This window comes from Miniopterus schreibersii (genome assembly GCF_964146895.1).
Source record: "Miniopterus schreibersii genome assembly, chromosome: 19".
NCBI classification, from domain to species: domain Eukaryota; kingdom Metazoa; phylum Chordata; class Mammalia; order Chiroptera; family Miniopteridae; genus Miniopterus; species Miniopterus schreibersii.
This window is the reverse complement of record NC_138119.1, coordinates 27,212,021-27,236,341: the sequence shown is the minus strand read 5'-3', so window position 1 is coordinate 27,236,341 and position 24,321 is coordinate 27,212,021. Positions and strand designations below refer to the sequence as shown.

The following is a 24,321-nucleotide window of genomic DNA, read 5'->3' as shown; positions in this document are numbered from 1 at the left end:
GGCTGGAGATGATTTGTGCTTTGCTTTTGCTCAGGCTTTTGAAGCTATTTTTAATTCATGGAGCAATTTGTACTCCCTTCTTGCTAGATCACATGCCCTGTGCTAGGTGCTGGTGACTCAGAGACCATGGTCCCTGCTTCCTAAAGGTCCACTCCATGGGGACAGATAGGTGTGTCAGGCAGTGAGGACAGAACTGTCTGGTGTACACTATGATGGGAGGCAGATGGGGCTGCAGGAGCTCAGACGGAAAGAACGGCCCACCTGGACTGCTGGGTGCGTGTAAGGTAACTGGCAGGAGGTCGTATCTGTATCACCCTGAATAGTGACGGGTCCCTGGGAGAACTATTAAAGTGACTGGTGGTAATGTTCTGTGTTCTAGTGTCACGTCCATGGCTTAATGTTTTTATTTCTGTTTCTCTGTCTAGAAACTCTCAACTTGGGCATCAGGACCTTTTGCCACAAGAAGCAATGCTACCCCGATGGGAACTGTCTTTTTACGTGCTTGCTTCACTAGGCTTCCACTTCTATTCTTTCTATGAAGTTTACAAAACCTCCAGAGGTAAGTCCCCACTTTTCTGAACTTGTATCCAGAAATGAAGGTAGGAGGGAGTGCTCAGAGGTGGAAGATTCAGGAAGATGGTCTCATGCTCTTGGGATGAGTTGGGCCCCACTTTGCTTTTCCCTTTTCTTGGACAGTTTGACTCAATGGCCTGAGTCAGTGGCGTTTTCCACCCTAATCCTGAATCTCTTAGGTGATCCTGTGGCTAGTCTTTTGTAATAGGAGGGTTTGATTCAATGGCTATTGAAGGCCACGAGGAGATTTCCATTCATAATTCGCAGTAACCTCTGACATTTCTCTCTCACCATTACTCTTTGCAGACATCTGTAGGCACCTCATGGTGTTGGAGGCCCAGACTCCTTTCCTCTTCTTGCTCCTCTGTCTTTAGTACTCTTGTGTGTATTTTGAAGAGGAGACATCACCAAGTCTACATTCCAGCCCACTGGAAGAAGGTTGGGAACCCTCCTTTCCTTTAAGGGCAGCTTGACTAGGTACCCTTATGACTTCTCACATCCAGTTGGCCAGAACTGAGTTTTGTGGCCACAACCGGGAGGCTGGGAAATACTGTCTTTAGTTTGGTGGCCATATGCTACTTAAGGAAGAACAGGAGTCAGCCAGATGAGAAGGGCAGAGGATCTGTGGACAGAGATGAGTTTGCAGGCAAGTGGATAAGTGTGTGCAGTGCCACTGGGTATGAGAAAACATAGCATGATCTGGTTACTACAAACCACTCACTAGGACTGGAGTATAGAGTGCAAAGGGAGAGTGGCAAGAATTGAGCTTAGATAAAAAAGTAGGGATAGAGTGTGAAAGATCTTATATATTCAGCTGAGGAGCTAAGGCTTTCTCTTAAGGCAGGGGAATCTGTAGTTGTGGTCACTTAAAATGGCAAACGTAGGGTTTGGAAAGCACAGCTGAGAGTGCTTGGCCCTCAGCCCCCACCTCCTTATGCATTGCCAGGATTAACTTTTCTCCCACTCTACATATGTCTCTCTCAAAGCCATGGGTGTGGGTGCCGAGACTGATCATCTAAAGTAGATGAGGAGTGTTGTTGGGTCAAGGCATCATTCCCCGTCTGGAGCCTCTGAGCTCCCAGGGCCCATGTGGAAAGAGCTAACCTACTCTGTGTCTAAGCATTTTATGTAATCTACTCTATATCTAGGCATTTTATGTCTCCTTCAATCTTTAGAACAGCCCATTGAGATGGTATATTATTTAGAAGACAGGCTAGGCTGCAGAAACAACCTCCAAAAGAACTGTGGTCCAGGGCTGGTAATGAATAAAGATGCTATAAACATCTATGTGCGGTATCCTGTGTGGACTTAAGTTTTCAGTTCTTTTGAGTAAGTACCGAGGAGCAATGGTTGAGTTGTATGGTGACAGTATTTTTAATTTTATAAGAAACTGCCAAACTGTCTTCCGAAGTGGCTGTGTCATTTTGCATTCCCACCAGCAATGAATGAGTTCCTGTTGCTCCACATCCTTGTCAGCACTTGGTGTTGTCAGTGTTCTGTATTTTGGCCATTCTAATAGGTGTGTAATGGTACCTGATTATTTTAATTTGCATTTCCTGGTGACATATGGTGTGGAACATCTTTTCATAGGCTTATTTCCCATTAATATATCTTCTTTGGTCAGGTGTTTGTCAAGTTTTTGGCCAGTTTGTAATTGGGTTGTTCATTTTGTTATCCTTGAATTTTAATAGTTTTTTGTTGTTGCATGTTTTGGATAACAGCCCTTTATCAGATAAGTCTTTTGCATATATTTTCTTCAGGCTGTGGCTTGTCTTCTCATTCTCTTGACAGTGTCATTTATAAAACAGAAATTTTAATTTTAATAAGTCCAGCTTATCAGTTTTTCCTTTCATGGATTGTGCCTTTGGTGCTGTATCTAAGAAGTCGTGATAGCCAAGGTTATCTAGAGTCTTTTCTATGTTATCTTCTAGGAGTTCTATAGTGTTGCATTTTATATTAAGATCTATGATACTCATTTTTGAGTTAATTTTTGTGAAGGGTATATAGACCATGTCTGGATTCATTTTTTGGCATGTGAATGAACAGCCACGGAATGGTGTTCCAGCACCATTCATTGAAAAGATTGTCTTTCTCCATTGTATTACCTTTGCTCCTTTGTCAAAGGTTAGTTGATTATATTTATGTGGGTCTATTTCTGGGATTTCTGTTCTGTTTCATGGATCTGTTTGTCAATTCTTTCACCAATACCACATGCTTTTGAGTATTGAGGCTTTATATTAAGTCTCAAAGTTGAGTGGTGTTAGTTTGCTGACTTTGTTCTTCTCCTTCAATATTGTGTTGGCTAGTGTGGATCTTTTGCCTCTTCATATAAACTTTAAAATCAATTTGTCAATATCCATAAGATAGCTTGCAGGGATTTTGATTGAAATTGCACTGAATCTGTAGATCAAGTTTGGAATAACTGACATCTTAACAGTAGTTCTTCTTTGATTTCTTTTATCAGAGTTTTCTAGTTTTCCTCATATAACTTGTACATATTTGCTAGATTTATACTTAAGTATTTCATTTTGGGGACAGCTAATATAAATGATACTGTGTTTTTAATTTCAAATTCCACTCGTTCATTGCTGATGCATAAGAAAATAATTGACTTTTGTATATTAATTTTGTATCATACAGCCTTGCTCTAATTTGTTATTCCAGAGATTTTTGGGGGGTCAGTTATTTGGATTTCCTTCATAATAGTCATGTTATCTGCATACAAAGACAGTTTTATTTCTTCCTTTCCATTCTGTGTATGATTTATTTTGTTTTCTTGTCTTATTGCATTAGTTAGTACTTGCAGCATGATATTGAAAAAGCGTGGTGAGAGGGACACGCTATCCTTTTTCCTTAGCGAGAAAGCTTCTAATTTCTCATTATTAAGTATAATGTTAGCTGTAGATTTTTGTAGATGTTCTGTATCTAGTTGAAGAAGTTTCCCTCTATTTCTAATTTGCTGAGAGTTTTAATCATAAATGAGTGTTGGATTTTGTCAACTGGTTTTTGTGCATATATTGATATGATCATATGATTTCTCTTTCTTAACCTATTGATGTGATTGATTTCACTGATTGATTTTTGCGTTTGGTGAGACTTTGTTTTTAATAAACCTGGACTTGACTTAGCTGGGCTGTTCTTTTGTTTCATGTGTTGTTACCTGGGGCTGTCATATGGTGACTCCACTGGGCTGAGATGTCCACGACAGTTCACTCACATGGCTGGCTGTCAGCCAAAAGTTCAGCTGGGGCCTGTCAACTGGAGTGCTGTGGTTCTTTCTAAGTAACTCTCCACATGGCTTACATTTCTCATAACAGGACAGCTGAGTTCCAAGAGGGAGTGTTGCAAGTACACAAAACTAGGGACTTCAGATCTCTTAAAGCCCAACCTGGGAAGTTGTGTGGGTCCTGTCTGCCTCATTTATTGGTTAAAGTAAATCACAGGGCCAGTCAGATTTAAGGGAAGGAAAGACTATACCTCTTTATGGCTGGAGTAGAGTGTATGTACAGGGGATTGGTAGTGGCTATCTTTGGAGTCTCTCTACCACAGTTGGTGTTATACTTTACCCAGAGGAGGATACCGAGGCTGAAAATATAACTTGTCCAAGTTCACACATCAAATAAATAATAGAACTGGGTTTAAACTCTAGTTCCAATATTTCATTCTATTCTGCCACTCTTGTATTTATAGATAATTTAATTTCCTAAAGTACCTTGCTTTAAAGGTAAAGCCCTTTTGTCTATTCTACTATTAAACTTTAAAATTTGCCCAGCCATTGTTGCTGAGTGGTTGAGCATCAACCCATGAACCAAGAGATCTGGGTTCGATTCCCGGTCAGGGCACATACGTGAGTTGCAGGCTCAGTCCCCAGTAGGGAGCGTGCAGAAGGCAGCTGATCAGTGACTCTCATCATTGATGTTTCTATCTCTCTCTTCTCTCTTTGAAATCAATAAAAAATATATTTAAAAAAAACGTTAAAACTTATCCCACTGGAATTAAATTTTTCCTTTCTGAGTCACGGTAGCTACAGGGATGGGGTGGGAGGAGATCCTTCTGTGGCTAGTACAACATTTTTCTGGTCCTCAACTGATTCAGAGGCTCTCATGCTGTTTGACTCATTACTCTTCTCTCCCGAGCCTAAAGCTTCTTTATCTTTTATGCTTTTTCTTTTAATGTCCGTGCCAAAGGGTTTGGCCACATCCCAAGAAATGTCTTATTTCTAATGCTTTTGCCAGTTCAGCTCATGGAAGCCGGTCTCCCTGCCTGGCCAAAGTCTATGTGTAGCTGGTAATGTTGAATTCTGGTTCCATGTCTTACTTTCTAATTCAGGAAAAAGTGCTATTTTCTCGCATTACAGATGTAGGTCACTGGGAAATTACTCTTCTGTCAGCTTTTTGGGGACATTTGTATCTGGAGCAAATACAGGGCCTAGAACATACTAGAGGCTCAAAACTTATTTGTTAAGTGAACTGCTGCCGGTGGGCGTCTGCACAGCTGCATTCTCAGGGCGTGGAGCTTGTTCACTGCTCCCTCCCATCAGCAATAGCATGGTGGTCGTTGGGCCCTTAGGGACAGCACACTAAAGTTAAGAGCCTTAGTCAAATGGAACCTCTTGGTAAATCCACAGCAGGGACCGAACAGAACAGCCCTTGTTCTTCCCAACTCTACCAAGCACAGAGCATCTCAAAGCCACATGGAAATACTTGGGGCAGTGGTGCTGCTGTGCCTGCTGACCTCTCCTTGTGTGCCCTGCTTGCAGTATTGTGGCTGGTCCAGACCTACTGCTTTAAGCTTGTGCTTTATGATTTAGCAGAGGTAGAAACACTTCTCTTTCTCCCTGCTTACACTTAACCTGAGGAGAGGTATGGTATGCCATGCGGTGACCCGGAAAGAATTAATGCCTCTGCCTACAGGAGGGCCTTGTATTCTTGTGTTTCCATCCATTTAGTGCAGTTCTTGGAATGAAAGCAGTTGAGTTCTCATCAGTGAAAACCCGGAGAAGCATCTGCAAGGGGAAGCCTTAGACTGCTGTTTCTATTTACTGTCTATTGGCTTATACTGAGATTTTCTATTTTTTGCAGGCCCACCAGTAACCCTGGAAGGAGGGGGTGCAGTTCAGGGTGGGGAGACAAAGGCTGCTGGTCCTGGCCTTGAGTAGGTGACCTTGGCCTTGGAACCAGGTGAGCTGGCTGACTGTGGGCTGGGCCACCTGGGGCCCTTCAGTTTACTGTCCTTTGTGGAAGGGCCCAGTGCACAGCCCCTGCGGGAGTCCAGGGCTGGACAGACTGTCTTGATGGCCAGATTAAGAGGAGGTGCTGGGGCACAGCTGAGGCCTGAGCGAGGGTGTGCTGGTATAACTTCATGCTTTGTCTGACCCTGTTTCTCCTGTTGCCTGTGGCCAGGGTCATAGGAGACAGCAGTGTTATTTACAGTAGCCTTCCTCCTGGGCTTCCAAGTCTCGCACCCCACCCTTCCTTTCGGGCTCTCACTGGTGGTTTCCTCCTATGTCCACATGGTGCTCAGGGGAGGGGAGTGTCGGCTTTCAGGGAGTCGGCTTTCTCAATGCTTTCAATAAACTCTCACAATGACCTGGGCCAGGGCCCGGGCTGCAGGGCACTGGGAGGCAGCCCTAGTGTTAGACTTCGGAGCTCCTCACTCCCTGCTCCCCCAGCCAGTGCTCCACGTTCCATCAAATACAGGGACCGTGCACAGGGCTACGGCTTCCTCTTTGCTTAGTTTCCATCTCAGTCGGGGGCATCTTCTTGCCCCGGGCGCCCTCAGGGCTCTCATGCTAATGGCACTCCTGGCCGGCTGCCTCGACAGACCCAGAATCCCTCAGGTGAGTCGCAGAAGAGCAGCCCTATTAGGGAGGCTTGAGACCATTTCTGTCCTTTATTGCCTGGCATCCTGTTTACATATATAGTTTCCTTTTACTTGGGGGATTTCTAAATCGCTTTTTCATTCCCCAAGTGGCAGTTGGGAGACAGGAGGAGGGAAGCAGCCCCCACATCTCAAGAACCAGCCCCTTATCCCTCCCCTATGTGGTATTTTATAGGAATATTTGAGAGTTGCTCACCATTCCATTTTCTCTTCTTTAGAAGCCTCTTTTTCTGCTCCCTTTCTCTACTCTCATTTACTACCACAGTCTTCTGTACCCACAGGCTTTCTAGAAAACTAAAGAACCAGTCGGAGCTGATTAGAAGTTTTCAAATGCATAGAAGCAGCAGGACGCTTAAGCCCCGGTTGGGTTGCTACTCCCGGGCGGAGACTTGTATCACAGGAGGCCATCTGAGTGTGTAACGTCCTCTCTCACCGATCACTGCCCCCCAATTATCCTACCCCACCCCAGAACTGATTTCCCATGAAAATGTTGCGGGCGAAAGGGGTAGGTTAGTTAGAGCTTTTAAGTAAATGGTTTACCACCAGAGCCCATTGGCAGCGATTAAAATGCAAATTCTCTCACTCAGTAGGTAGAATGGGGTTTTGATGGATCCTTTTGTTGGGGGGTAGTAGGAGAGAGAACCAACAGCTGATTCAGTAACGAGGGCTCAACTGCAGAACCTGTTTCATTTCTACGCTCTCAGGCACTTCTGTGCAGCACTGAGTTTTGGGAAAATGGAACCAGGGCACCTACAGTGAGGCCTCTGTGGTGGGGAGAAAATATCTCAGGCAGAGAGGGCTCCTCTGTCTCCGCAGCATCCTCTTGCTTAAGTGTAATATGTGAGTTACAATGAAAACTGGTCTCCCAAAGAGCGAGAGCATGAAATCCCTACTTAGAAGGTATAATCAGGGAACTTCTGAGGGCCTGGGCTCTTTGGGGAAGGGGCTCCTGCTGCAAGTCTCACCTTCTGTTCTCCTATGTCAACCGAATTCCGTAGCAATGCATTTTTGGCCAACTCAAGACATTGATTTCCTAAAGGGTTGTGAATGGATTTATATTGCAATTTAACATGTACGTTGTATAGCATTTGTTTGTGTCGAGAAATCAGACAAGGGTGATTTGTAAAAATTCTCCAAAACCCGAGGGGGAATTTTGGTCTAGAGCTATGCTGTCCACTGCTGTAGTCATTAGACATGTGGCTAATGAGAACTTGAAATGTGGCCACTTCAAGTTGAGATGTGCTGTTAGGATAACATGCTCATTGGACTTTGAAGAATTAATTAGTAAGAAAAAGGAATGTAAAGTAATATTCCTTTACATCCACAATTGTTTAATACGGATTCCATATTGAAATAATGTTTTGGATATATTGAGATCAATAAAATATACTAAAATTAATTTCATTTTTCAAAAACTTTTAAAAAATGTGACTACTAGAAACTTTAAAATTATAAATGTGTGGGAGATAGTCTTTCAGCTGGACAGCGCCTCCTGCTGGACAGGATTGCGTCATAATTCCCCTGTCTGCACAGAATTTCTTTTTCCCACTAGAGGGAGGTGTGCTCCGGCTTCAGGAAGTCTGGCCTTAGCATGTGAACTTCACTGCTTATGAATGTACCCTTTTTAAAAAGGAGGAAGAAAGAACTCAAGTTTCTGCCTTGTTTCAATTCTTTATAATTCTGTGAAGAATTATACACAGGTTGCTCTGTGTATGAAAGTGAAGCCAAAACCGCAAAGTCAAGAAGCGGAGAGGTTTTCCACCCAGTTTGCATTAATGAATCCAGAGGTTCCTGTTACTTCTTTGTTGGATCGTAGTAGCTTGCTGATTGCTTGCAAGCTGTTCCCTAGGCTTGAGGCTGTGCACGTGTGCACACACACACACACACACACACACACAATGTGGCGTGTGTGCAGCTGTAACAGAAAGGACCAGGGGCCTGCTGCAACCACACACACCTCCACACACCTCCTGGGTCACGTGGAATGCAATGTGAGTGTGTGGCAGAGCTGTGCCATGCGGCCCCCTGGCACAGTGCTCAGGACCCCTCCCTTTTCTGTCGCTCCTGGGGCAGTGTTGCCTTTGGCTTGAGGTTGGGCTGCTGTTTGCATCTAGTGTGTGTGAATCTGCCCCTTGGTTCTACTCTAGATCAGCATCATTTGATGACTGAGTTTTAGTAACACATTCTTTCTGGTTTTCCTTTGATCTTTCTGGGTAGCTCCTTTTGGTCTTCTGTGGTTTTTGTACTTCTGTTGGTCCAATAGCAGTGGTTTTTCCTTGTTCTGAGCACTTTTCTGTAACTCTGTGCCTTTTTGGGTGATGTCAACATTTCTGGAGGCTTCATCACTACCCTTATACTGCGGACTCCTGAGTATCTTCAACTTAGGGCACTCTTGAACACCATGCATACCCACTATATATCACAGCTTCCTCCTATATATCACATGCACACCCCAAACTCACCCTCCATAGCTTCCTTATTTCTGTATCATTGGCACCATCAGCACTATTGGAATTTTTTTATTTTTCACTTGTCTCTCTTACCTAGTTAGTGCGCAGTAAGCCCCAGGAGGGCAAGAGACATGCCAGTCTTGTTCTGTAGCATTCCTAGTATCTCACACCATGCCTGGTTATTGTACACCCTCAAAAAGTATTTGAATGATAAAGGGACATTTGTAATATTAAAAAAAAAAAGTATTTGAAGATTTTTACTATATCTTGTTTTAAACCAATTGTGTTGTTTGCCTTATAAACATACTTATTACTATGATATGATTCCATTTTATAATCTTGTTAGCATCATATCCTATCTTGAGGCTATGATCACCATCACTGTGTGGAATGGCCTGTTTAAAAATAGTTTTGCCCTGGCTGGTGTGGCTCAGTTGGTTGGAGTGTCGTCTCATGCACTGAAGGGTCATGTGCTCTACTCCTGGTCAGGGCATATACGCAGGTTGTGGGTTTGATTCCCAGCTGGGGTGCATGTGGGAGACAACTGAGCAATGTTTCTTTCTCACATAGATCTCTCTCTCCCTCTCTCTCTAAAATCAATAAAAACGTATCCTTGGGTGCGGATTGAAAAATATATATATAAAATTTTTTTTATTACCTATACAAGTGGGGCATTTGCACTAATCCCTCCTGTGGGCCCCTGTGCTGGAAGCTCTCTCTCCTTGGTGAGCCTTGTTACAAGCGGGAGGGCCGGTTCCAGCAGCCCCACCATGTATTTCCAGGAACTTAGCTCACAGAAAATTGGAGAGGAAGAGCAAGGAGTGTGACATGTTTCCATGCCCGGAGCTCAGTCCCCAGGCGGCTTTTCCAGGACATATTCCAGTTTCTTTTAGCGCCTCTGCTATTAAACCACCCAGTTTATTTAGATCTGTGACTAATGGATACTGTTTTTCTTGTCAGAACATGAAGAACAATTGGACCAAGAATTTGACCTGGCGATTGGCACTTTGTTTAGAGGATTAAAGAAGGTACGAAATGGATAAACCTGTTTTCAAACCTAGTTTCAGTGTTCCTCATCGCTTTGCGCTGGCGTTGACCCAGGTACAGCAGTCATCAGCAGTTGGGTAGCAGTGTCCTTCCTGCTGCACCAGGTGTGAACGCTGTGTTGAGTAAGGCCATTCCCCACGGTCTTCATCCTACGGTCCCCTGTTCTCTTCTCGAGATACCAGAAATCTGATTATCTAACCTGATCAGGTGACACAAATTTCGTAAAGTTCAGGAACTTTCTTCCTGACCTTGCCATATCTATTAGAATTAAATGTGGCCCCTGACATCCCTAAACCGACTGTTGCCAACTATAAGAAACTTTTCCTTCCTGCCCCCAGGTGCCCTGCTGTCCACACTGCTGCAGGGCATCCTGGGAACCCACCTTCCCTCTCCCCCCTGGTTCTTCGGTAGCCTACCACATCTCAGACTCCACTATGACATGAAGCTTCCCAGATTTCCTCATCTCTGAAGTGGGCACAATACCACCTACCTCGCAAGTCCTACTACTAAGGGCTTACTTAAATAATAGTAATAATTAAAAAAACCACTCACACGTGATTCAGTGAATGAAAATTCAATCTACATGCAAAGCTTCGTGGAAATACCTGGTGGGTAGAGGAACAAAAGCCAGGAACTCTTCCTAGTCTGATGACAGCCCTCCAACATTTGATGATGTTAGAGTTTGGAGAATGGTAGCCCAAGTCAGGAATGCCTTTGAGCCTGGGTAAGTCCCTGTTACAGAGAAATCAGAAGCAACTGCAGGGAAGGGTGAGATCACGGGCCCCTGGGGGATGAGAAGGGTGGGTGCTCTCTGTGTGGGGACCTGCCTGAACCCCCTTCCAACATAACAGTAGCTGCTAGGACACAGGTGCCTAGTAGTTATCCATCCTAATCTTACACCCCAGTTCCAGGAGAGCAAGTGTCAGGCCAAATCTTGTCATCTACGGAGACATCTGTCAGACAAACAGAAAGCAGTTCAGAATAACCTGCTCTATGCCCTCTGGGGGGTGCACCCACACCACGGGGTTGCCAGGATTACCTGGTTTTACTAAAACTACCCCAAGACAGGGTTTTAAACATCTTTCTTTTGCGACTTTAAGGCTAGCCCTGCCAAAGCAAGGCCTCAAAAAATTGAGTATAAACTCAGAATTGTTCCTCTCCACGGAAATCTTTAGTAAAAGGCGAAAGATTTATGCGATCTGAAGAGAAACCAGAGTATGCTTTGCCCCTGGCAAAGTCCCTTCTCCAGTAACTGCAACTCCTGGAGCGCTGATGGTGGCTCTTTAGCCCTGAGAGGTGCCTCCTGCCTTAAGTTTTCACAAGAAATTCTGGAAGTAAGTTTCTTGTACTTTGTACTTAGGAATGTCAAGTTAAAAAAAAAAGTCTTTTAAGCTTGAAAGGATTGTACTGTGTACAGGGTATTATGGGTATGCAAATGAGCCTGAGTCACCACCTTTGAGGTTCTATAAATACCTAGTCTTCCCCTAGTTCCTCTAGAGCCACCCTTAGGGGGCAGAGCAGAGGTCAGGCTGACTGGGCTCTAAATCCAACTCTGGTTTTACCCCTTCTGGGCACTGGGACTCTGGGCAGGGCTCCTCTCCCTCCCTGTTCCCTAACCACCAGCACAATTCAGATGCAGAACCACAGGGAGTTCCCTCTCCTCGCTTTTTTCTGGTCATCCCCACCCTCCCCTCCTGAACCCAGACCCGTGGAAGCCACTGTTTTGTTTTCCATCTCTTAATTTTGTTATTTTGAGAATTGTTATAGAAATGGGGTCACAGGGCGTGTAAACCGGGGAGACCAGCCCCGCCCCCAGCGTAATGCCCTCGAGAGCCATCCAAGTTCATTCCTTTTCATTGGGTAGCTGACCCTTGCTGTGGATGGGCCTCGATTTACCATTCGACCACCCACGAAAGGACATTTTGGTGGTTTCCAACTTTTGGCTATCATGAATAAACCTCCTGTGAATATCTGTGTGCAGGTTTTTGTGCGGACATAAGTTTCTAATTTCTCCGGGAGAAATGCCCAGGAGTCTGTTGGATTGCATAAGTATGTGTTTATTTCCATAAAAAATTGCCAAACCGTTTTCCAGAGTGGCTCTACCATTTCGCATTCCCACCAGCGACTCTGAGATACTCAGTTTTCCTTTATACCGGCTGGCGTCTGGTGTTATCACCATTTTTAATTTTAGCTGTTCTGATCAGTGTGCAGTGATATCTCATCACGGTTCTAATTTGCATCTCCCTGATAGTTAATGATGTAAACATCTTTTCATGTGCTTTTTTGTTATCTGTGTATCCTCTTTGGTGAAACTCCATTCATGCCTTTTGCTCACTTTCTACTTGGATTATTGGTGTGTGGGGTTTTTTTGTTTGTTTGTTTGGCTTAGTTTGGTTTTTTACTGTTGAGGTTAGAGAGTTTTTAAAATTAGTGTAGATACTACTCCTTTATCAAATAGGTGGTTTGCAAATATTAGCTTGACTTTTCATCTTCTTAGGAAGGTGTTTCACAGAAGTCTAATTATTGATCCCCCGCCTTTATAGATTGTGCTTTTGCTGTCACGTCTAAGAACTCTTGGCCTAGTTGTATACCCAACGATTTTCTCCTATTCTTTTCCCCAAAAGTTTCAGTTTTGCATTTTACAGTTAAGCCTATGATCTATTTTGAGTTAATTTTTGTGTTAACTTAGGTAGAGGCTTCTTTATTTTATATTTTTGCTTTCTGGATGGCCACTTGCTACAGCACCTTCTGTTGAAAAAACTGTCCCTCTTCCATTGAACTGTTTTTGCTCCTTTGTCAAAAATCAGTTGACCAGACATGTGTGGTTCTGTGTTTGGGTCCTCGTTGCTTTCTTTTGATTGATGTTTGTAGAGTCAATCTTTTTCCGTCCTTTTGCTCTCAACCTACCTACATTGTTGTATTTGAAGTGAATTTCTTGCAGACAGCATGGAGCTCCTGGGATCATTTCTTAAAAATTTGTTCTGCCAATCTGTCTTTTTTTTAATATATGTGTCTTTATTGATTTCACAGAGAAGAAGGGAGAGGGAGAGAGAGAGAGAAACATCAATAATGAGAGAGTCACTGATCGGCTGCCTCCTGCACGCCCCAGCTGGGGATCAAACCCTCAACCCGAGCATGTGCCCTGACCGGGAATCAAACTAAGATCTCCTGGACCCTAGCACCCAGCAGGGCGCCAATCTGTCTTTTAATTGGTATCTTTAAGTTGATTTGGGTTCATTCGGCTTCTTGAATCTGTAGGTTTATGCCTTTTGCCAAATTTGCAAAATTGTTAGCCGTTATTTCTTTGAGTATTTTTTTCAGCCCCACATTTTTTTTCTCCTTACCTTCTAGGATTTCACAAATGGCATGGGTGTTAGAGCTTTTGTAATTATGCCACAGGTTTCCGAGGTTCTGTTTATGTTTTCAGCCTATTTTTTTGTTATTCAGATTGTGTGGTTCCATTGACCTATCTTTAGGTTCAATGCTTCTTTCCTGTGTCATTTACCTCTGCTATTAAGCTGATCCAGTGACTTATTTTCATTGTCATTCCTCAAGTACCGGGGTCCCTAACTTATTGACCAGCCTTATTAACTGTGGTTAGTGTTTTTCCAGTTTGAGGCTGTGGGGAAAATAATACAGTTTTTTGTACCTAGAATTGAACATTTCTTTTTAAAAAGGTGATTCATTCTTTGTTAGCTCTAGGAAGAAAGGGAGGAATATGGAGGAGGGAAGGCAGGGAGACAGAATCTATATACTTGCTTGACCAAGTACATGCATAAGCCTGGCATAATCTGGAGCGACTTCTAGGAAGTAAGTAGGTAGTGGTGTAGCCAGAGAAGTTACTGAGTTTAGGTTGGCAGTCAGGTTGAAGAGATTCAAAGAGCTTACCCACATCAATTAGGTTCTCTTGATTTAACTAAGTCCTCGAGAGGTTTTCTCTTTCCTTCTTCTACAAAACACCTCCCTGCCCCTATTATACCCTGGATTGCTTTTCCTGGTTTAGATCATGAGGGCCATTTAAGAGACTGGGGTGGTACCTGGTAGAGCAGTGCAGTAGTGCTAGCCCTGCTGGTGGCACTCCCATCCCGTGAGCATCTTCTTCACCTGTACAGGATGGTGAAGACATTTAAGCAGAGACTTTGTTATTTACAGAAAAAGTTTGGTTAATGAAAACATTTTGTCTTTGAGGAAACATTGGCTGGGGAAAAGAGTGTTTGTCTCTGAAAATTGCAAGCAGTAAAATAATTTATCTCAAATTATTTTAGAAATAGCAAAGTATCTGTTGAAAGAAAAGAAAACTCTTGCAATAATTGGTAAATGAATCATTAGGCTGAGTTCATCCAGAGAGCAGCACTGCTTCTGTGCATAATTCCTATAAATACGTCCCCTTTTTTCCTCTCCCCTTTGGAGATTTATAGGCCATTAAAGTGAGCTGGCTGCTTTTGGACGTGCAGGGAAACATTTCTGGGTTCAAGTATCTTACAAAGGTTTTCTCAGAACCTTATAAAGGTTCACAGATTATTTTTGTTCAGTGTGATTGGGAATTAGGTGTGATCTCAAAGTAAATAATATGTACATAATGCTATTTAGGAAATAACACAAAAATGTCTAGCGTTTCTATTTCATCTTTTGAAAAATTCTGGATACAAGGGTAAGGAAAACAGTAAATATATTCAGCTCTCCATTTATATATATGAACAGTAAATATATATTCAAAAATATATATATTTTCTCTATCTGAGAAGAAAAGAGGTATGCTAGTGAAAAATACTGGTAGGAAGGTAGATCATTTCCCATCTGGTTTCGAAATACATAAACATTCACTGGTGAGTATGTTCTAATGTAAACACTCGTTGCCTCCACTTTCCAGTTCTCGAACATTCCTTCGACTGACCTCGCTGGTGTTTTCCTCCATTTCATTTTCCTCCACCGAACAGTCTTACTTCAGAATAGTTTTCCACAAGGTGAATGATTTCCATAATGTTTCTAAAGCTGGATTGCAATCACAAGAAAAATTCTTTCCAAAGTATGCTGATCAGAACATACCAACAAACCCCAAAGTATGTTGATCAAGTTTCCCTGGGACAACAGAATCCCCTCCAGTCAGCTTAAACAGAAGGGAATGCGTCGTGGGAATTTAAGGAGGTCTCACAGCAGCGAGAAGGGCCGCAGGGCCAGGCAGCCCGTGAGCCCCCAGGAGCAGGTCCCACGGTCGCCCTGCGGCACAGCTCCTGGGGTGCGCACTCGTCGGCACTGCCCCGCCAGGAAGCCGCTGCGCCTCCGACTGCCTGGACCTCGGAGTCTCCACCGGGGCTCCTGGGGAGCACCCTAAGGGCCTCTGCCACCATTCTTCCAGGAGAGTCCGAAAGGAGAGCCCATCCTTCTGCCACCTTGGGAGTCTTCCCGTGTGTTCGCCGGAAGCAAGGTCCCAGGCAGATGTGCCGGCTGCGGGGAGTTCTGGGAAATGTAGTTTTCTGCTTCCCAACCTTAGTCGTGTGGGGAGTCACTGCTGCAGGAGGAGGGAGGGGTGTTGACTGAGTCAGCTGGTGGCATCTGCCGTATAAAACAGACATTTTCTTATGAGGGGAAGGTTAAGATGGTTGTTCCCGGTGGCACTTCAGATGTGGCAGTTTTTCTGAAAGCTGATGTGAGCCCACGGTTTCTAGAACCTCTCTCCGTTCCTTTCTTTTGACTGTTTGGAGGATCTTGAGTAGCTCAGCTCTCTCAGGGTTTATTCGCCGTGAGCACCTCTATCTGCGGGAAAAGAGACGGCAAAGAACACCAGGCCAGACCCTTCCTTTTGCTAAGAACAGAAAAAGCATTGTTTCACAGGCAGCTGGAGCCACTGTTTAAGAGGCCCAGAACTATGGCTGTCTTTCTATCAAATCATCCTCTTGCCTCTCTGCAGCAGCAAGAGGTAACACGACTTTAAAGCGATTTTACTAGTGTCCAGTCTGCATTTCTTGTGTTCACTGAAGGTGCCTAGGTGACTAACCTGAGATGACCTCAGTTCATTACCCTGTCTGTGTGACACCGGGTAACTGAATTGAATTGTTTAACCCCCTTGTCATTTTTTAGAAAATGAGAATAATAGTTTCTATCCCGCAGAGTGTCCTGGGGAATCAGCTTTAACAAAGACACTTATTTGGAGAATGGCAATGGGACCAGCCAGCCTGGAGGGGAGAGTGTGTGTGGGTTGGGGTTTGGTGGGGGAAAGGCTGGGAGTATTGTGTAAATCCCATTGTGTAGAGTTTGGACTCCCATTGGCCTTCTTTCCAGTTGGTTTATGAACTGCAGTTTGTGTTCTGCCTTGGAGTATACTGGAATCCTTCTGATAAACTCCCCTTTGGCCCATTTAGGACCAGACCGACTTTGAGTGGAGCTTCTGGATGGAGTGGGGGAAGCAGCGGCTGGTGTGGCTTCTCCTTGGCCACCTGGCTGTGTCTCAGATGGCCAACCAGATCGCGAGGAAGGTACGACCACGCGCAGCATTTCCTTTTAAGCTTCTTTCGCCTTGATTTTTTTGTGAAGAAAGGGCCCCGAGCTGAGTGAGAGTCAGACGTGGATATTAGCCTTGGACACCTGTTTGTGATCGATCAGACATTTAAGATACAGGGGTAACGCATTCTTATCCCCCACGTCCTTCCTCTAAGTGATTTTTCAAACCAATGAATGCAAAGGTTTTAAAGTAAAACTATAGTTACCAGCATGCATGAATTTCTGGATTACGACATTGAGCCAATCAGGTAAGTGGCAGTGGAATCTATCACGTATGACCCCATGTATACAAAGCTCGGAAGTGTGCAAACTAAATTCACACTTGCAAATTTACAAAGAGAGATAATAAAAAATGAATATAAAACTCAGGAAAATTAATATAAAACTCGGCTGGTTGGGAGGGGCACAGATGGAATCGGGGTGGGGTGTGGGGTGTGTGTGGGGGGTGGATGCCCAGGGCCCTTTACCGCACTGAGAGCCTGGTCTTTCTTAAGCTGCTGGTGGGTATGCGGTGCTATTTCATTGTTCTTCGTACACCTTGCAAACTTTACAAATATTCCTCTCTCTGTGTTTGATATTTGATATATTTTTAATTGATCATGTGGAAGAAGTGAGTGGCGGGTAGAGGGAAAGGTGAGGCTGCGCTGGGCACACTGAATTTTTCATGTCCTGTCTGCCCCACGACCCTGCCACGTGCGTCAGGACCCACATGCCCGTCTGCTTGGTCTCCTTTGCTTCCCTCTCACTCTTGCCCCTTGTTTGCCTCTCGCAGATCAGTGTTTCATTATTGCCCCCGCCCCGGGCCCCACCCTCGGAGCCTTTTTAGCTATTTTTTTCCTAATTGCCTCTTCTCTGTGAAATTTTGACCACAGATACACTGAATATCAGTTGATGCGCTATGGGCATGCCTATGCTTTATGCATTAGGGGCACCTTTTTCTTGTCTCCAAGAACCCCTTCCCCCTCTGATGATGGAGCTATAACCCCCATCGAGGATGCAGAGTGTAGATGAACTCTGTGTTCTTGGCTGGACGCTCCTCCCTCTTTCCAAACTTCCTTAATTTTCAGCTCCTATTTTGTACTTACCATCATCAGAAATCTGCCTGGGTTAGGGCGTCGATGTCCCTCCATTTAATTTGCCCTCCGCTTTGCGTTAAGGCTCTTTCCACCTGGGGAGTCAGTGTCGGGCGTGGATAGGAGCTTGGATGACTCTCAGCGTTGCGGGGTTTAAGCTGCACCATCTTCAGCAAGCTGGTTAGTACCTCTCTGAGTTCATGTCCTCATTTGTGGGGCAGAGATGGCAGCCCTCGCTTCTTGCGGTCGTGCTGAGGCTCTGATGTTTTTTAAGGTTATGCTTGCATATGATAGAAGCCAAGTAAGTGGCGGTTGCTGCTGTCATCTGCTGGCGATTAGCGTGTGCTGCGACTGTGGTCTGCGTGTGCTCCTGGGAGCAGCCGCCCCGTGCTGTCCAAGAAAGGAGGTGACTGTCTTGAGATTCCAAACCTCTAAGGGCAGAGGCTGTCTGCAGTCATTGCCAACACTCCTCTCATGACTGTCTTTCTCTGACCCTGTTTCAAGTGTATGCTGGGTCCTGGGGAAGGGATTGGGAGACACGGCCCCTTCCTTTGGAGAGGTGAGAAGTCACATAGGAAATGGAACACTGGTCTCAGTCCTGGACCTGATGTGGTGGTGGGTTGGGTGCCTGGGGGAAGGAATAGGCCACATCTGCCTTGGGGTGACAGGGAAGGCCTTCCAAGGATGTGGCTCTGAGCTGTGGCTGGAAGGAAGGAGAGCTGTTTGCCTCTTTTAGCTTTGTGTCTCATACCCAGGCGTGGTGGACAGTGGGCCTGTCTGTTTATCTGCAGAGCATGTCTTATCCTAAGTCAGTAGGAGGCAGCTTTGCATTTTTCTTGGAATGGAGCAGAGTTCAGAGTCATCTGCGTGTGTGTGTGTCCCGTCCCCCTGGTGGCCACGGGTTTGATCTGTGCGACAGCTGGGGCACAGGGTTCTGGCTGGGGCTGGGGCACAGTGCTTTCTTTGTGCGAGTCTGCCTGGCTCTTATGTAAGAATGAACCACAACTTTGGCCCCGTGAGCTCTGTGCTTTCACCACCTGGACTAAGTGTTCCAGATGGCCTTGGTTCGGGTGGGCGTTTGGTACTTACTCAGGGTGGAAGGTTTGGGCTGGAGTTTTTCTATTTCCCCATCCTTGGAGGCATCGTGAACTCTGGACAATGCTGTGCAGGGCCAGATGTTAGCCACTCTTCATGTGACAGCCCGTAAACCCTGAAGGATGCTTCCCGTCGCCATCTAATGTCTCATCTCATCTCTTCCTTTGCAAGCCTTGCCTCCTTCCAGAGACAGGCAGGTTGTTTTCAAGAGCGTGATTTTCTTTTTCTTTCTTTTTTTGCCATGACAAGTAATAAAACTTTCCACTGAGCTCCTTGGCTGAGGCTAAATGCCTTTCCTCTGGGTATGGGTAGGGCTCTCTGGGTTTTGGTGAGCCTGCTTCAGGGCCCGGTACCCTGGGAGGGACGGCTGGATGACGGCTCTGGGCCCTGGCCCTGGGTTTGTTATGATTGGATTGTGTGTTGGGCGGGTCACACAGTTCCTCCTTTCTTCAACACCCCCGTGGCCGCACCACCACCTGAGGCATTGTGTTCTCTGCCCTCAGAACTGAAAATAACCCGCATGAACGTTTTGAGAAGGCCGCCCATTTGGGGGCTGCGGGTGGGGCCGTTGCTAACCGCAGAGGAGTTTTCACTGCACCCCTGACGGGCAGAAACCACACCATTAGCATCTGGGCCGGCTGCTGAGCTCACCCGCCACAGGACTGAGAAGCATGTGGGCTGAGACGAGTAAACTAACCTCTGGAGGGCTACAGGGAGCAGGCGCTCCCTTCCAGCCTGTTACCAAAACCACACACCTAATAGGAATCTCAGGCACTAATGGTTTTCCTGGAACCAGATTCTTCCACCTCCGTCCCTGCAGAGCTAGGGGGGATGAAGTCTGCTTCCTAGGGGTCCCCCAGCCTTGCTCCCAGGAAAAGCAGGCCGGGGTGGAGTTGCTGGGACTCTGGGCTGGTTTTGTTTTCTCCCTGTTTGTTTGTGGAGATATATAGATATATTTTTCAGCAGCAGCTCCCCTTGATTATGTAGTGTGTAATAAATTATACCATGTGTAAGGATTATTGATTGACTCCTTTTATTTATTTCTCAAACAGTGCCCCACAGAGTGGTTTTGGGCAGATGTGAGGGATTAGCACACAGCAAAGCCTGGTACAGATGCCAGCAGGAGTCTTCACTGGGGCTTTGCATTTTCATTCCTCCCGACAGAGGCAAGATAGTGAGGGAAACCACTCAGGCACATCCTATTACCAGTCCTTGCCGCCCACGGCCCAGAAAGGCTAGAGCAGATGAGAGCAGAGATTGTGTGAGGGGGCAGGGCCCGCCAGCTCTCCCTGTGCCTGCGTCCTGACCCCCTGTGAAGACCTGGAGACCTTAGACCCGCCACAGGAGGGAGGGCCAGGCCCCGGCCTTTTCTCAGGTGCTGGTTTCAGCCTTGGGGATGTGCCCGCTCAACTGGTTTGTGCCAGGAAGACTTCACTGGGCCAGGGGCAGCAGTGCCATCACAGAGGTCTGCTTTCATAGGGGGTGTCTGTGTCCTACCAGGTGTGAACTGTTTGAGACCCCCCCCCCCCCCCCCGACGTAAAAGACCCTGTGAGTGGGAAACAGGCAGGAGGCAGTGAGATGTGAAAAGGCTCCCGTTCCAGATGCATTGGCAAAACAGCCTTTGTTCATAAGGGGTTAAGTGGTACAAGTAGAGACTTTGGAAAACAGCAGTATTTCACATTAGTGGACCAAAAAGCCCCAAATTTTAATGCTAATTTCTTGTCGTGTCTTAGTCATAACTACGAGATTAAATCCGAAGACTTGGGGAAGCATATCCATCCATCCGCCCATCCAGTATTTATGAAACACTTGCTATATGCTAGGTACCCTGTTGGATTCTGGGCTTACATTGTTGTCATATGAACAAGACAGGATATTAGCCTTCTAAGGAAGGCTATCAAGTAGAGAGTCCGTTTCCCCTCCCCTCTTTGAGAAATGATTCAGTGTAAACACAGGGAACAGTGGGAGCAGAGGGACGGTCACCCACCTAGTTCATCCCGGGCAGTAAGCACTGCCCCCTCAGAAGGGCCATAGTATTCTTAGTCTGGCTTTATCTCTACTGCCACAAAACTGAGTACAGTTTTTTTCTTAATGTTAGATTTTTTTTTTTTTAAAGTGTCTCCTCTTTCCCTGCCTTCCTTTTTATCTTTATTAGAAACGAAAGAGCCTGGAATAAAGAGTTCAAGGGGGTTGGGATAGTTCTGATGAACTTCGCATCCAGCAAAGTTCAACCTGTCTTATCCTCAAGCTTCAGGTTGCTCATTCGTGGTTGATACCCTTTAAAAGAGCAGTGAGATACCCCTGCACAAGTACCAGAGTGACTCAGCTGTAACACCAAACGCTGGTGGGGATCCCGATAAACTGGGTCACTCGTTACACTGCCGGTGGGGAGGTAAGCTGGCCACCCTGGAAGACCGTTGGGAATTTCTTACAGAACTAAACACATAACTACCATGCAACCCAGCAAGTTCATTCACACTCGGGCATTTATTCCAGAGAAATGAATACTTATTTTCACACTAAACCCGAGCACAGATGTTCATATCAGTTTTATTTATGATAGCCCCAAACTGGAAATAGCCCAGATGTCCTTCAACAGGTGAACAGTTAAACAGATGGTGGTACGCCCACATCATGGAAATACTACACAGCAAGAAGGGAGCAAAGCTTCGGCACCTGCAGCAACGTGGATGAGTCTCCAGGGAATTGTGCTGAAGGGAAAGAAGCTAATCCCATAGGTTCCGTGCTGTGTAATTTTTGAAATGAGGCTTGGAAGACTACTCGTGCTCATTAGGATTTTAGCGGAGCTTTGAGGATGGGATTCCCATTGCATTTTTATAGACAAAGTATGAAAACCAGTATTTCATAGGCGTTCTCCTGCATCGTGCGTATCTTTTCGTTTCCATCACCCGTTCGTGAGGAATGCGTGGAGAGTTGCTTTTACCCGCTGGGGTGGACGGGTGGGCAGCATCCGGGTTTGCAGGGAACACGGTGTGAATGAGAGCATTTCCTGTGACGTCCTAGAGAGAAGGACATCACATGTCGTCTGCCTGGACTCTGGCTGGAGGAAGACAGTGGGAGGTGAGGCTGTGGGACAAGCTCCTGTGCCCCCAAGGTAGCCGTTGTGAGCACGGTTGAACTCATCAGAGAATCTCTCAAGCAGACGGGGTCTGCACAGGACTATGAAGTATTTCCTGAGGGTTCGTTCAGCTTTTCCAAGCTGAAGCAGCTTACGTCTGTGGTTAAATTCCCAAATGAATCCCAGAAAACAGGCTTTTAAAAAAATGGATCAAATAGCACTTAATAAAAATGTAGCTGTGTACATGTGTATGTCTGTAGCGTGAAAAAATTCCAGGTGCTAAATGCTGTAGGTCATGTTGAAAAAGAACCTTTTTTTTTTTTTTTTTCCATTCGTTGTAACTACTTCTTAAAATAGTCTCTGGCGACTTTGTTCCTTATGCTTGCACTCTGCCCAGAGGTGAGCGTTTGGGGGAAAGTCTGAAGCAAATTTATGTGGCTGTTTTCTGTGGGTAGTAGGATGGAAAAATAGTAAAAACAAGCTGCAGATTTCTCTGATTTTCTTGGAACTTAAAAGTGGCTGACGTAGCCGCTCGGTTACAGTGTTCTCTCTCCAGCCGGGGTATAGGTTTGGGAAAAATTGTACTTCAGCAATATTTTGGAAGAGCCAGCATCTGAGGATGGGATTTGCAATTTACAGCCCACATCTGCCTTCCCCTTAGAGAAGTCTTTTTGTTTTTACAAGAAGACATTCCTGGAAACCATATTTTAAAATGCACCCTGAGAAGACACATCATATTTCCCTGTAGGATAACAACTAGAATTTTCTACTGTACTTGCTGTGTCTGCAGACACTGTAGTAAGCATTTCACATGCATTTACTTACTACATCCTCACAGCCTTCTGAAGAAGATACCGGCTTTATCCTAATTTTATATACGAAAAAAACTGAGAGGCACAGAGACATGAAGCAACTTGACTAGAGTCACACAGCTAGTTAAAGGGGACACTAGGATTTATTTAGGCAGTTGGACTTCAAAGCCTGAGTAATTAAACCACTATGATATGTCGCCTCTCAAACAATGTTAAAACATATTGTGTTTTTTCAGTAACCAGATATGATAAAGAGAATATCATAAAAGCAAAGGGATGTTAATTTATTTAGTTAAGCAATGTCAATCACTATAAAACTTGATAATTAAATAGAAAGATTTATCTATTAAAACATTTTCTCCTAAAATGAGACTAAATGTTTTCATCGGGTTGACTATGCCAAGGCCTCAATGTCACAGAAAGCAGGGAAGACACACTTTTCCTGTGACATAAACTTGCCTGTAAATAATATCCTAATAAAGCGAAAATGTAATTAGATATTTAATTTTAAATCTGTAGTTTAGACTTGAAAAGCCTTTCGTGGTTTGGACGGCCCAGGTTTCTCAATAAAACGCCTGAGAGATGTTCACCAACACTCTTTCACCTTCACTTTAGCAGGAGAGTGTGTACAGGAGGTCATGAAGCATTGGCCTCCCATATGTCGAACCTTCAGCGACAGTGCCCCTTAGCTCACCCTTCTGTCTGTCTTTCCTTCCTGCCCCGTCCCTCTGTGTCTTGCACCGGGCCCCCTGCCCACAGCACAGACCCTGGATCCTCGCCGCCTACGGGATGGGGGCCTGCTGGTGCGCGCTGGGGGCCCCGGGAACAGCCATGGTCTTCCTCCACACCGTCGTCTCCTTCTGCGTAGCCCAGTTCCGCTCGCTGTTCCTGTCATGGCTCTGCTCCCTCCTCCTGCTCTCCACGCTCAGGCTGCAAGGCGTGGAGGAGATTAAGGTAGGTGCCTCCATTCACCCGTGGGAAGGCGAGTGTCCCTTTGATGGGGGCCCCCTCTGGTGGCTCCCTTAGTTTTCAGGCAGCAGCCAGTTGGGGAACTGTGGTGGGGCTCCTCCTGGTGGCCCGGTGGCTGTGTCTTAACCCTCTGAGGTTGCACAGGGCTAAGCTTTTCTCCCAGTTTGGGAAGGCACCGATGGTGACACATATCACAGGAACAGAGGGGCAGGAATACAGAGAAAAGAAAGCAACAGTTCCCTACGCGTTTAATAAAAAATCATCTGTAGAGTACGGTGCAATTTATAGGAAGCTCTCACATCCCTTATCTCATCTGGCGCCCACGATAGCCCCCGAGACAGACAAGGCAGGTATTTCTTTGCACAGAAAATGTTGGGGAGTTTTGTATATTTTTTTCGTTAAGTCACTGTGGAATGGAACTCTTGCGGTGTCTTTATTTTTACTCATTCGTTCACTCATTCATTGATTCAAGGGATGGCACTTAGAGTTGATGTGCCCCGGGCTGGCAGTCACGGGAAAGAACGTGATGGCAAAGATGAACTAGTGGACAACCCGTGTGGCATTTGTAAGCCTCTCGTTGCCTTCAGATTTGCTGGAGGAGCTGTGGAGGTATCCGCTGGTCGTGGCTAACCTCCAGGTTACCCACTGGATGTATCCGACGGGTGCCCGTGGGGAAAACCTTCGTTGTGTTGCATCAGGCTCAATGCTGAGCCGATGCTTGATGACAGAGGCTCTCTCCTGCCCGCTGCTCATTAACCGCTTGTTTAGACTTACCTGCCGTCCGGTGGTTCTCAGCTCCCTTTCTGGTAGAAGAAACCTCCTTCCCTGGGGACTGGACAAGGCC

General features: G+C 45.6%; 1 protein-coding gene across 6 annotated transcripts in view; it reads left to right on the top strand.

The window, feature by feature from the left end:
• The window catches only part of HHAT (hedgehog acyltransferase), a 179,994-nt gene that overhangs the window by 8,793 nt on the left and 146,880 nt on the right, over window positions 1-24,321 (top strand). For 4 of the 6 annotated variants that reach the window (XM_081121197.1, XM_081121193.1, XM_081121196.1 and 1 more), the window contains exons 2-5: window positions 426-559; window positions 9,864-9,931; window positions 16,310-16,423; window positions 23,268-23,462. In XM_081121197.1, the coding sequence (XP_080977323.1) occupies window positions 469-559; window positions 9,864-9,931; window positions 16,310-16,423; window positions 23,268-23,462 (468 nt within the window). In that variant the 5' untranslated portion in view covers window positions 426-468. The remainder of the gene's footprint in view (window positions 1-425; window positions 560-9,863; window positions 9,932-16,309; window positions 16,424-23,267; window positions 23,463-24,321) is intronic. The other 2 variants (XM_081121198.1, XM_081121195.1) reach the window with 1 other exon arrangement.